This window comes from Manihot esculenta, chromosome 6 (assembly GCF_001659605.2).
Source record: "Manihot esculenta cultivar AM560-2 chromosome 6, M.esculenta_v8, whole genome shotgun sequence".
NCBI classification, from domain to species: Eukaryota; Viridiplantae; Streptophyta; class Magnoliopsida; order Malpighiales; family Euphorbiaceae; genus Manihot; species Manihot esculenta.
Genome location: NC_035166.2, coordinates 5,447,486 through 5,460,204, shown reverse-complemented (window position 1 = coordinate 5,460,204; position 12,719 = coordinate 5,447,486). Strand labels below are relative to the sequence as shown.

Here is a 12,719-nt window from a genome sequence, read left to right as displayed (position 1 = left end):
TTTTCTGTTCACTTGACCTAAAAGTTATGATTAAAAAATCATGTAGTTTATGAATTAACTATATTATTCTGAAATCAGTTCTAAAAATTAAATTTTATTTTTCTTACAATAACTTGCTTGACATTTAAAATTATATCATTGTTAATTTTCAGAATTTTAAATTTTAATTTCTTTAATCCTTGAATTTATGAAAACCATAATAAAACTCTTTCCTAGAAACCAGTGAATTTTACTTCAATTGTAGTAAAATTATAGTAAAATTATAAAAAATTATCTTGTGGTTTGATGATTTTTAAGTGCAGATGCGTAATTTAATTTATAACAAAAAATTATAATTTTATTTTATTGGTAAAGTGGGTTTTTCTCTAATATTATTTTTAAATATAAATTTGATATTTAAAAATCAATTAAAATAATTTTTAAATAGAATAAATTATATTTTAATTCTTAAAATTTAGTTAAATATAAAATTTAGTCGATATATTTTTAAATTTAATTATAAACTTTTATTTTTATTAATAAATTAATCCTTTTAATTATAATTTTCTATATTTTATAAATTAATAACTAAATATTATAGTTACTTAGAAATAAATATTTGGGATTATTTACAAACTGATATCCATGTTTATCAAAATTTAATATCTTATTTTTATAATAAAATAAAAAAATTAAATTATGAATCTTAGTATAATATATATCTAGATTAAAACCCGATGAATTATTTCCTGTTTAATTAATTATTTTTTTATTTAAAGGAAATGATAGATTTTTTATTTAATTTTTTATTTTATATTTTCAAGATATTGTAGAATTTAATAAATAAAAAAATTAATTTATAAATATAAAGACTTACCAGTGATTATAATATTTAAAAATCAATTTATAAAATTATAAAAATTAATTTTAATTAAAAATATAAAATTTCAATTAAAAAGTATTAATTTATTAATCAGATCAAAACACTTAATATCAAAAAGTAAATAATAATTTATTAAAAAATTTAAAGTTATTAGAGGGAAATCCTCATTTTGTTTATAGCATAAAATCACAAGTCTTTTTGTTAAAATTAATAACAAATAGAAAAAAATAAAATTTATTTTTTTACATTAAATCAGTCGAGAACGAAGGAAAATAAATTTAGAGATTTTAAACTAAATTATATTAATTTTTAAATATTTATACTAAATTACAAAATAATATAAAATTTTAAAATTTTTTATATCAATAATATTTATTTATAAATATTAATACCCAACTCAAGGAACGTGCTAGCGTGTCGCCAAATTGGTACCCAACTCATTGAAATCGAGTCTAGCCCTCATATAACCCTCTATTCTAGCTTGTTTGTTGAGCCTACAAAGCTTGAATCAATCGTCAAGACATTTGCCTCAAAGTAGAAACCATTGTCCTTATCCTTGTATGCAGTTGGGAGTCTTCCAAATGACAACAATGTCCTCTTTTTAGTCACTACACCTTCAGACAATGATTTGTAATATCTATCCAAGACAGAGACTGCAAGAGCCGGATCACCATTTTCAGGAGGAACTCTATCCTCGGCCATTGCCTTTACTGCATGAAGTCTATTTCGCTGCCTATCCACTTCAATTGACACCACTAGTGCTTCAATTACTTCAGGCCTCTAGATCTTTACTTGACTAGCTCACGGAGAATGAAAAAAGAAGGAGATTTTGGTTTTGGAAAGAAAAAGTTGTTTTTATATTTGTTGTATGGTCCATAAGGATATTTTGACCAACTATTTACAGTTGAATTAACGGAGAAATGAATAGATAGATTGTATATTTAAACGAAATAAAAATAGAGAAATATAAGTATTCAATTTTAAAAATATATGTATTAATCCATTAATTATACTAAAATTTAAAGATTAAAGTGTAATTCAATTAAAAAATAAATATTTTCAATAGATATTATTGTACCAATTTAAAAAATTTTAATATATATTATTTTTAAATATCAATCATAATCAAGCACTTATTAAAAATTTATGATAAACATAAAAATAATACTTTATAATATAAATATATTAAATTTAATAATGGCAATTTATTAATAATTTTGAAATACTTATTACAAATTAGCAATAATAATTTAAATTGTATATTTTTATTTCTAATTAATGAAAATAACTATAAAAAATTAAAATTAATAAAACAATAATAAATATAATTTAATTTAATTGAGAGGAGTTCTACGTGTTGATCCACATATCAATCCCTTAAAAAAAACTCTAAATTAAAATGAAGATAATGGTCTCATTCTCACGTTGCAATAATTAAGCTTTTCACAATTTGAAAGTCAGCGATGTAAGAGGTTGTTTGCCATTGCTTATAAAGGTTTTTTTTTTTTTTTTATGAGATTTTTCATATTTACTCTAATACACTTACAGATTAAGTCTATAAATACGTAATAAAATTATTTCAAGTTTATAAATACTTAAAATTTTAATCAATTATGTAGAGAATGCAAAATAATCATAAAAATCATATTATTTTGTTGCTGTATTATTTTGTTATATCCTTTGCTGTCTCATGAGTATAATTGTCCTTTTATAAGTCTGAGCACATATTATACTCCACGTGAGGGGTATATAGGCTCCCCTAAGACAGATTTCAGATAACTTTCTCTTGTAAATCTCATTACATCCTGAATAGAAAGCAAAAGGGCATGTTTCAACTTCTCTCTCTTCATGGTATCAGAGCGGGTTAGGGTTTGTACCTTTCCCTGTCTCCTCCGTTCATCCTCGACCATTTCTCCTTCAAAACAACCTTTACAGAAAAGAGCCGGCTTACAAGCCAGGTGAACACCATCACTGGTCCTACACCGAATCTGGCTTGCATGACAAGCAGATCTCGTTAATCACTCCCTTTTTCCTTTTAAGACGGCCTCAACTCAGTCAGCTCTAAGAGTTTACACCACGATCTGTGCCTAAAACGGATAGATCTTGTCGATTATGGCAGAGCGAGGGAATACCAGTAAAGAAGGGAAAATCACGGAGGCGAGGGACAAAATCCAGATCGAAACTCAGAATCTTGGAGATCCTCTGACTCTCCAGTCTTCGGACCATCCAGATATGGTTTTAGTATCTGCTCCTCTGATAGGGACAAATTTTAGATCTTGGTGTAGAGCCATTAGGATAGCCTTAGGAGCCAAACAGAAACTCGAATTTATAGAAGGCACCGTTACAATACCTGATAAAGGATCTAATTCCTATGAACAATGGAAGCGATGTGACTTCATAGTCATATCCTGGATTTTAAATTCTATATCCAGAGAGTTAGTCGATGGCTTCATTTACACAGCCTCAGCTAGGGATCTCTGGCTTGAAATTACCGAAAGATTCGGTGAGTGTAATGGAACCATGATCTATGAGTTGCAAAGGAAAATATCCTTGATATCTCAAGACAATGCCCCTGCATCTGTCTATTTTACTAAATTGAAAGGGTTTTGGGATGAATTGGGATCAATGGCGACCCTTCCTCCTTGCACCTGTGGAGCATCAAAGGCAATTGATGAAATTAACAATAGAAATAGGCTAATGCAATTTCTTATGGGCTTAAGTGATGCCTACGGAACCGTAAGAGATCAAATCCTGGGGATGGACCCTCTGCCCTCTGTAAATAAAGCCTATTCTATGGTACTGAAATTTGAGTCTCAGAAGGATATTCTATGAAGTATTAATGGGAACAATGAACCTCTAGCCTTGATGAATAGAACACATAAACAATATCAAGGGAGACAAAAAAGACCTGACCAAAAAAGGGGGCATTGCTCCTACTGTGACATGGATGGACATGTCAGAGAGGGTTGTTTCAAGTTGATAGGATACCCTGAGTGGTTTAAAACGAAAATTAAGAATAATGGACAACCTTCTAAAGCAAATAGAACCATAGGACATGAACGAAAGGTTGTGGCAGCTGTTGAGGGCACCCCAAATAAAAGGGACACACCTCTTGACATGCCTAACGCATCTACTCAGATAAATGACCTCAATATCATGATGAACTCCTTACAACAGGAGGTAAGCAAACTGATGAAAGAAAAGGCTGTACTCACAGCAAATACTCATCAATTTGACTACAATAATGAATATCATTCAGACTCAAATCCAGCTATCTTTGCAGGTACCTCTAACTCTAAGTCTATGTCTCGTGCATCTATTCATAAGCATTGTAATTGGATTCTTGACACTGGTGCCACTGACCACATGTCTTCAAATCAATCATTATTTAATGAGTTAGAGCTATTAAATAAGCAAGTTTTAGTCTACTTACCTGATGGCAATACTATGAAAGTCTGCTACACTGGTTCTATCACACTTTCAGATTGTATGCACCTGAAACATGTCTTATTTGTTCCAAAGTTCAATTACAATCTCCTTTCTGTTAGCAAATTAATCAAAGATTGTAAGCTAAGCTGTTTTTTTCTTCCTACTTGTTGTGTTATTCAGGACCTGCTGACTAAGAAAGTGGTTGCTGTGGGCAAAGAGGAAGCAGGCTTATACAGATTGAATTAGATGAGTTTTATGCCCATTGAAATTGATAAACAATTAGTTGCTATTCTGAATACTATGCCTGAATTACATTCCTTTGTAAATACCATGCTTTCTACACATTCAATAAATAAAGAAAGCCATACTTTTATAACTGAATCTTATATGTCTGCTACTAATATTGTCGATTGGCATGATAGACTAGGGCATGCATCCCTTGGGAAACTAAAACGTATTGCTATGCTTGAACACACTAAGGATATTCCTTTACAGTGCCAAACCTGTCCCCAAGCCAAGCAGGCCAGGTTACCTTTTTCCCTTAGTACCACTATTGCTAAGGAGCCCTTTGATCTCCTCCACATAGATATTTGGGGCCCTTATAACATAGAAAGTATCACAGGAGCAAAATACTTTCTCACTTTAGTTGATGACAATACCAGGGCCACTTGGACTTTTTAATGCACCTTAAAAGTCAAACTGTCCATATCTTATCTACATTTCTGAATATGGTGCAAACTCACTTCAATACCTCTGTCGAGATAATAAGGACAGATAACGGATGTGAATTTCTTAGTAATGAATGCTCTAGACTGTTAAATCAAAAAGGCATAATCCATCAAAGATCTTGCCCTCATACTCCTCAACAAAATGGAGTTGTTGAAAGAAAGCACAGGCATCTTTTAGACATGGCTAGAGCTATCAAAATACATTCTCATGTCCCACACACTTTTTGGTCCGAATGTGTCCTTACTGCCACCTATCTAATAAACAAACTTCCTATGGCCAAATTTGGGTGGCAGAGCCCTTATGAGCGTCTCTATGGGAAAGCCCCTGATTACTTCCATCTGAAAAAATTTGGATGTCTTTGTTTTGCAACCAAAACAAACACTCACAAAGACAAATTTGGTAGCAAGTCTATTAAGGCAGCCTTCATTAGTTATGCCAGTAATCATAAAGCTTACAAACTCTATGATCTAGCTACTGGTACTATCTTTGTTAGCCGTGATGTTGTGTTCTATGAACACATTTTTCCTTTTAGCACACAATATCCGCAATCCCCTGTGATGCTACCTATTCCAGTACCTGATTCAGAGCCTGCCCCATCTATATCATCACCTTCTCAGCCTTCCCCTGAACTCTCTGGCCTTAGAAGGTCTTCTAGAGTCATTAAACCACCTTCTTGGTTAGATGACTTTGTTGCCTCGGCAATCACCACTGTCCATCCTCCTATTTCAACCATTCACCTTTCACCTTCCTATCAAACATATGTCCTGAATATTTCTCGCATTCTAGAACCTACCACCTACATTCAGGCATCCCAAAATACAGATTGGGTTAATGCAATGCAACATGAATTGCATGCCCTCGAACAGAACAACACCTGGACCCTTACAACTCTTCCTAAAGGCAAGAAAGCTATAGGTTGTAAATGGGTCTATAAGGTCAAATATAAACCAAATGGTGAAATTGATAGGTTCAAAGCCCGGTTGGTAGCCAAGAGTTACAACCAAATTGAAGGTCTTGACCATAAAGACCGTTTTTCCCCTGTTGCCAAATTGGCTACAATTCGTATTCTCATAGCCCTTGCTACTCATAAACAATGGCCTGTCTTTCAACTTGACATAAACAATGCTTTCTTGCATGGCACCTTAGATGAGGAAGTCTATATGCTTCCACCACAGGGATATGATAAGGCCCTGCCCGGGCAAGTCTGCCTCCTCAAGAAATCTTTGTATGGGCTTAAACAGGCCTCTTGGCAATGGAATCTTGAGTTTACAAGCTTTTTGCAAACACTAGGTTTCACCCAATCTGCCCATGACTACTGTTTATTTGTTAAATGCACTACTGACTATATTTTGGCCTTGTTAATATATGTGGATGACATTCTCCTTACTGGTACCTCTACTGTTGTTATGACTGAGGTTAAAAGTGCCTTGCATTCCAAATTCACCATTAAAGACTTGGGGTTTCTAAAATATTTTCTTGGCCTAGAAGTGGCCAGATCCTCTACTGCTACTCTTTTAAGCCAGACCAAGTATATTTCTGATATTTTGAGGGATGCTGGTATGCACTCATGCAAACCAGCCTCCTTTCCCTTACCTAAAAGCCTGCATCTCTCTCTGGATACATGAGATATTCTCCCTGACCCACATATTTACAGTCGCCTAATTGGGAGGTTACTCTATGTTAATCTTACACGGCCTGACCTCAGTTATGCTGTCCAGCATCTGAGCCAGTTCATGCATCAACCCCGCAAGCCTCATTGGGATGCTGCCGTTCATGTCCTTCGCTACTTGAAAGGCACTATACATCAAGGGCTATGCTTCCCTGTTACTGCCACCATGCCTCTCACAGCTTACTGTGACTCTGATTGGGCCTCCTGCCCCTTTTCGCGCAAATCTCTCACTGGATTCTGCATTTTTTTTGGTTCCTCATTGGTTTCCTGGAAAACCAAGAAACAACCTACTGTCTCAAAATCATCCGCTGAGGCGAAATATCGTGCCATGGCTAGTACTGTTTGTGAATTGTTGTGGATTTCTTATATTCTTCAAGACTTGCAGGTACCTACTCAGCTGCCAATCCCTCTCCACTGCGACAACAAGGCTGCCTTGCACATTGCCGCTAACCCGGTTTTTCACGAACGTACAAAACACATTTCAATTGATTGCCATATTGTCCGTGAGCAGCTTCAGCGGGGCTTCATCCACCCTTTGCATGTTTCCACTACTGCTCAACTTGCAGACTTGCTCACCAAGCCCTTATCTTCTGATCAGCATCACCGCCTTTGTTCCAAGTTGCCCCTGGTCTCCATCCCAGTTCCAACTTGCAGGGGGCGTGTAGAGAATGCAAAATAATCATAAAAATCATATTATTTTGTTGCTGTATTGTTTTGTTATATCCTTTGCTGTCTCATGGGTATAATTGTCCTTTTATAAGTCTGAGCACATGTTATACTCCACGTGAGGGGTATATAGGCTCCCCTAAGACAGATTTCAGATAACTTTCTCTTGTAAATCTCATTACATCCTGAATAGAAAGCAAAAGGGCATGTTTCTCCATCTCTCTTCAAATTATATATTTAGTTAAAAGAATTCTAAACTAATAAATAATTGATGTATTTGATAAAAAAAAAATTAATATAGTAAAATATTTTATCAAATTGACTTTAAAGTTAATGTTATGAGTGCAAAAAATACTTTAAATAAATAAATTAGTTTATTTTTGAACGGCCAAATCAGCTTATATGTTAAGACAAGGGAATAAAATAAATTTCTATAAAAAAAATGTGGAGACAAATTATAGATTGAGTCGGTAGTAATTACATGGTAAAAGTACAAAATAATAATGGAAAATTAAGACAGCAAATCACAATTTTTTTATTTTTTATTTTTTAAAATAAATCAGAAAGTAGCTTCAGTTGCTGTAGAATTGAAGCTCATAATTTGAAAAAGAAGTAGAAAGCATGAGCATGTGAGTAATGGTTGAAGCCCATGTCTTGTAAAGATGATAATCATCTCCCATGTCTAGCTTGATTATCCCTTGATTAGTAGTTAAGACGATAAGATAGCATGTATTATTCTCCTCATCATCAGCTTTTTCTGAATCTTTATACAACTCAGCATGCACATCCATTACAGTACCTATACCAATTTCAGATCATAATTAATTCTTCATTCTCTCTAGCTAATTAATACAAAGTTTTTGGAGTCAAATTATTTTTTAAAAAATTGAAATTTGAATTAATTGATTTAAATAAAAAATGGGTCAGATTAATAATTTTAAATCAAATTAATAAATAGAATCAAAATTTAAATCCCTAATGCTGAATAATTGAAGAAAAATCCGGGGAGAAAAAGAGGCAACATACTTTCCTTCTTGCTTTTCAATAAATTGAGCTTTCTCAATTGCAGAATAACCTGCAAAAATTAATATAAAAATCAACTTCAATCTGTTAAATTTGGTATTGATTTGGAATATAATAATATATCAACGAGTTTTAGACACTCGTCCCCTTTAAAATAACTTTTAGGGTTTTAGGATGAGTTAAATTTAGAGGCGAGTAATATTCAGTTCAAACTGAAAAAATTAATTGAACCGAATTAATTCGAAAAATTCAGTTGAATTTTTTATTCATTTTGATTCGTTTTTTAATTTTTAAAATTTCAGTTTGATTCTGTTTTGATAAAAAAAATAAAAAAATTGAACCAAATCAATTAGCGATAATAATATACTATTTTTAATAATATAGAGAAATGAGATCATACTAAAGTTAAAATATTTAAATTAAATTTTAAAATATTGAAAATAAAGTATAAAAAATTAAAAAAATTATAAAAAATTTAAATCGGTCAAATTAAATCAAATCGAACAAAATTAAATCAATTTAATTCAATTTGATTTTTGACTAAAATTAATATAGTTCAATTTTCATAAATATCAAAAAGTTCAATTTTTAATTTATTCAATTCGATTTTAAACAGAACCGATCCAATACACAACACTAATTAAATTTGATCCAAATTGATCATGTTAGCCTCATATCAATGATATTATACTCTTCTATACTTTTGAAACCTAACTTTTACAAAAAGAAATTTATTAAAATGTGATTTTTTTTATTAATATTTAATATTTAGTTCATCTTGACTTAGTATAATGAATAAAAAAATATTATTCAGATTTAAATCCGAATCTTTATAATCTCAATTCCTTATAAAAAAAATATATTTAATATTTCATACCAACCGATAATTTTAAAGTAAAAAAACTTTCAAACGTGACAGAAAAAAAGTTCTTAATCTTTCATTGCTAAATTTATTATTTATTTTTTAAATTGAAATTATTGAATTTTAGCTTAGGCTCTATATTTGATCTAATATTCATTTTTTACAAATTAATTCCTTAAAATTTTTTTTCTACTTAAAAAAATGAATAGATTTATACGATTGATCTATTTTTCTAAAAAAAAAAAGGTTATATTTGTTAGGTTGAATTACTATAAATGGAAAAAAATGAATTTCACGTAGCAAAATTTTCTCATACAGGTATAAATGTGAAAGAAGCAAACCTTGGATTGGCTGTTTAGGATAATAGACACTGATCTTACAGTAAAATTTCCTGTTTTAAGAAAAAATAAAATAAAATAAAATAAAAATAGAGTGGAAAAAAATAAAAGAAAAATGTTTAATTTTACCTCTATTTATTAGTAGTTTTGTTTAATTCTTTATAATATTATTCTAATATTATAATTTAAAATATATTTTATATTTTGCATTTTTATACCATATTATAAAATTTTATTTCTGATAGAATTTCTTATTAATTATAATTTATTTAAAGTGTTAATGAATAAATAAGTTAATTAACCTATTTTTTAAAAATAATTTGATACATACTAATAAAAAATATAAATTATAATAGAAAAAGATATGCCAGGTGGCAACTTTGAAATAACGTTATTAATATTTTAAATTTTAAATATAAGAAATTCCCTGTATATAATTTTTTAAGTTTTACAAAATATTTTTGGCTAAAAATTTTAATTTCGTGATGTTACGCTATTTTTTTTTTTTGTGATTTAGCTTAAAAAATAAAAAACTTAAATTCTTGATTTTCATAATTTTTAAATTAAAAAATTCAGGGTAAAAAATTATAATAAAGGTGTTGGAGAGTATACATACCATCTGGTGTATGAACGTGCAGGTGAGTACCATGGGCAAGCATTGATCTACATTTGTGAAAGTCGAAATCAAGGTGCGCGTTTTCCTCTATGGGTAGAACTGGTGCACTCCCGTTTATTCTGTTCTTGCATATTCCTGTTCTTGCTTTAAGAGTTGTTGCTCCTCTTATTGCTTCATCAATTCCAATAAAACTCATTATTAATTAATTAACTTATAATAATAATAATTTTTAATATATTTTATTTTTTAAATTAAAATTAAATAATAAAAATAAATTATTTTATTAAAAATATTTTTCAAATATTTTTTTTCGTAAATAAAGAGAGCCTAAATAATTAATTTAACTTAAATTTAGTCTGGACAAAACTGGACCTACAAGAAAGTGGCCCAGTTGTGAGTCTGTTTCCATTCTTAAACCCAAATATTAGATGTGGCTTTATTTGCATTTGAAAAAAAAAATAATATAATGATAATTATTATTTATTATTATATAAAATATTGTTCAATTTAGGGCGGATCAGTATTTAATTTAAATAAAAAATTGAATAAATTAAATTAATTTAAAATTTTAGTTTAATTTTTTATTTATTTAGATTTAATTTAATTTTAAATTTTAAAAATTTATTATTTTGATTCGATTCAATTTTAATAAGAAAAAAATAAACGGAATCGATTTAATAATAATAATATATTATTTTCAATAATAGAGAGATTAGATCGTATTAAGATTAAAATATTTTAATTAAATTTTAAAATAATAAAAATAAAGTATAAAAAATAAAAAATTTATTAAAAAATCAAACCGATCAAACTAAATCGAATCGAACTGAATGATACGAATTCAATTTAATTTAATTTTTAATCAAAATTAGTTCGATTTAATTTTCATAAATACTAAAAATTTAATTTTTAATTTATTCGATTTGATTCGATTTTAAATCGAACTGAATAAATTGAACTTACCGAATAATCACCCAACCCTATTTATCATTTTATTTTCATGTCAACCTTTAGAATAACTTTTTAATATTGAATTATTTCGAATAAAAATTTAGTTTCTTGAATAATTTAAATAATAAATATTATATTATTTAAAATGCAAAGGAAGTGGAAGAGGAGAAAGAATTACATGTAGAGGCAGCTGCAGTTAGTGTTAGAATGTCACTTGCAGAAGTACCACTTATGGCTGAGCCTATTACATTGCTAAGCTGCTCTCTCTTAGCTCCCATTGCTTCTGCGACCTGGGCACACTGTGCGGCCACCAAAGCCGCCGCAGAAGCGACAGCTTCTTCCTTGGCAGTGGTGGTTCCAGCAGATTCATTTTTTCTGGAGTTCTCAGCAGCAATTGCAGCTAGCGCTGCAGCTACCCCTGCTACTGATATAGCTGCATGTACTTCTGCTTTTACTAGTCTATCTTCTTCCTTTCTCTTTTGTTTTATCTCTTTCAACCATTTCTTGATTGAAATTGTCTTCAATGGCGCTATCTTCCATGAAAACTGCATCAAGAAATTACATTAATTTTGCTAAATAATTCCATAATAAATTATGGACATAAGGAAGCGGACTATGGCCACTGCCTTCTAATATTTTACAAATACCCGTTTCTTCAGGAAACTGCTGTAATTTAATTCAGGATGCATTGCTTGTTGCATCCATATCCATGACTGCAAGTAGAAGGGAAAAAAAAAATTTAGGAAATTTTTTATTTTTCAAACAGCAATCAGAGCTGTTCATAATATTCATATATAGGGGAGCAGCGTTAATATGTATTTTCACACGTTACCTTCACATCATTGGATTTCCATGGTGGTAGAGACTTGAAGTCTGTGTCATCCATCTTCACACTATTTTCCATCTTCTGCAAGAAAACAAGTCCATATTCTTTTATTTTTCCAATAACTTGAAAGAAAAGCTAAAAAAGGGTAAAGCAATTTGCTAGCTAAAAGATTTTGACTCACCGAGAAAGGAGCTTTCACGTCACAATCAAATTTCTTGATTGAGTTGTCTAGGAGAATGATTGATTGGTCTGGTAGCTCCGGCTGTAGAGCTTGAACTGCGAAGTTGCACCAAGTGCGAGAAAGAAAATCTATTGTCTCAGGATGTGCCTCAGAGGGCGATAGCTTGATCACAGGATCCATCCAAATACTTGGAAACTAAAGGCTGAATCAGCTTGGGAGTGAGGAAGGCTTTACAAAGTCTCAGATATAAATAAACTCTCTACATATGCATTTAGGAAGTAGCCATAGAGTGAAAATGTACAAGCCCAGATGAAAAATGTTCAAATATGTATAAGCACACCCAAAAAAAATAAATTTGTTGTCTAATCTTTTAGTAAAATTAACTTTTTATTCCTTTTATTTTAAAACATACATTAATTATAAATTTAAAATTACATAGAACAAATATGAAAAAATAAATTATATTTTAATGGCCAAATACATATTCATAAGAGTGAGCAGTATTCGGTTCAAATCGGAAAAATCGACCGAACTGAATTAATTTAAAAATTCGGTTTGATTTTTAAT

At 30.4% G+C, this 12,719-nt stretch overlaps 1 protein-coding gene across 1 annotated transcript; it reads right to left on the bottom strand.

Moving 5' to 3' along the window:
- Positions 1-7,763: 7,763 nt before the first annotated feature.
- LOC110618215 (VAN3-binding protein) lies at positions 7,764-12,435 on the bottom strand. The gene is made up of 8 exons (XM_021761334.2): positions 12,153-12,435; positions 11,978-12,052; positions 11,793-11,858; positions 11,324-11,690; positions 10,195-10,365; positions 9,582-9,631; positions 8,382-8,430; positions 7,764-8,154 (listed from the first exon to the last, which is right to left on the bottom strand). Exons 1-8 carry the CDS (start codon positions 12,330-12,332, stop codon positions 7,928-7,930), a joined length of 1,185 nt encoding a protein of 394 aa, XP_021617026.1. The 5' UTR covers positions 12,333-12,435; the 3' UTR covers positions 7,764-7,927.
- Between the last annotated feature and the right edge of the window lie 284 nt (positions 12,436-12,719).

Bases quoted from the DNA above. Each gene is read 5' to 3' on its own strand.
- LOC110618215 (XM_021761334.2), bottom strand. From the start codon at position 12,332: ATGGATCCTGTGATCAAGCTATCGCCCTCTGAGGCACATCCTGAGACA. The intron at 11,859-11,977 runs GTAACGTGTGAA...TTCTACTTGCAG, and splicing joins GGAAATCCAATGATGTGAAG to TCATGGATATGGATGCAACA. The intron at 8,431-9,581 runs GTTTGCTTCTTT...TAATTTTTGCAG, and splicing joins TCCTAAACAGCCAATCCAAG to GTTATTCTGCAATTGAGAAA.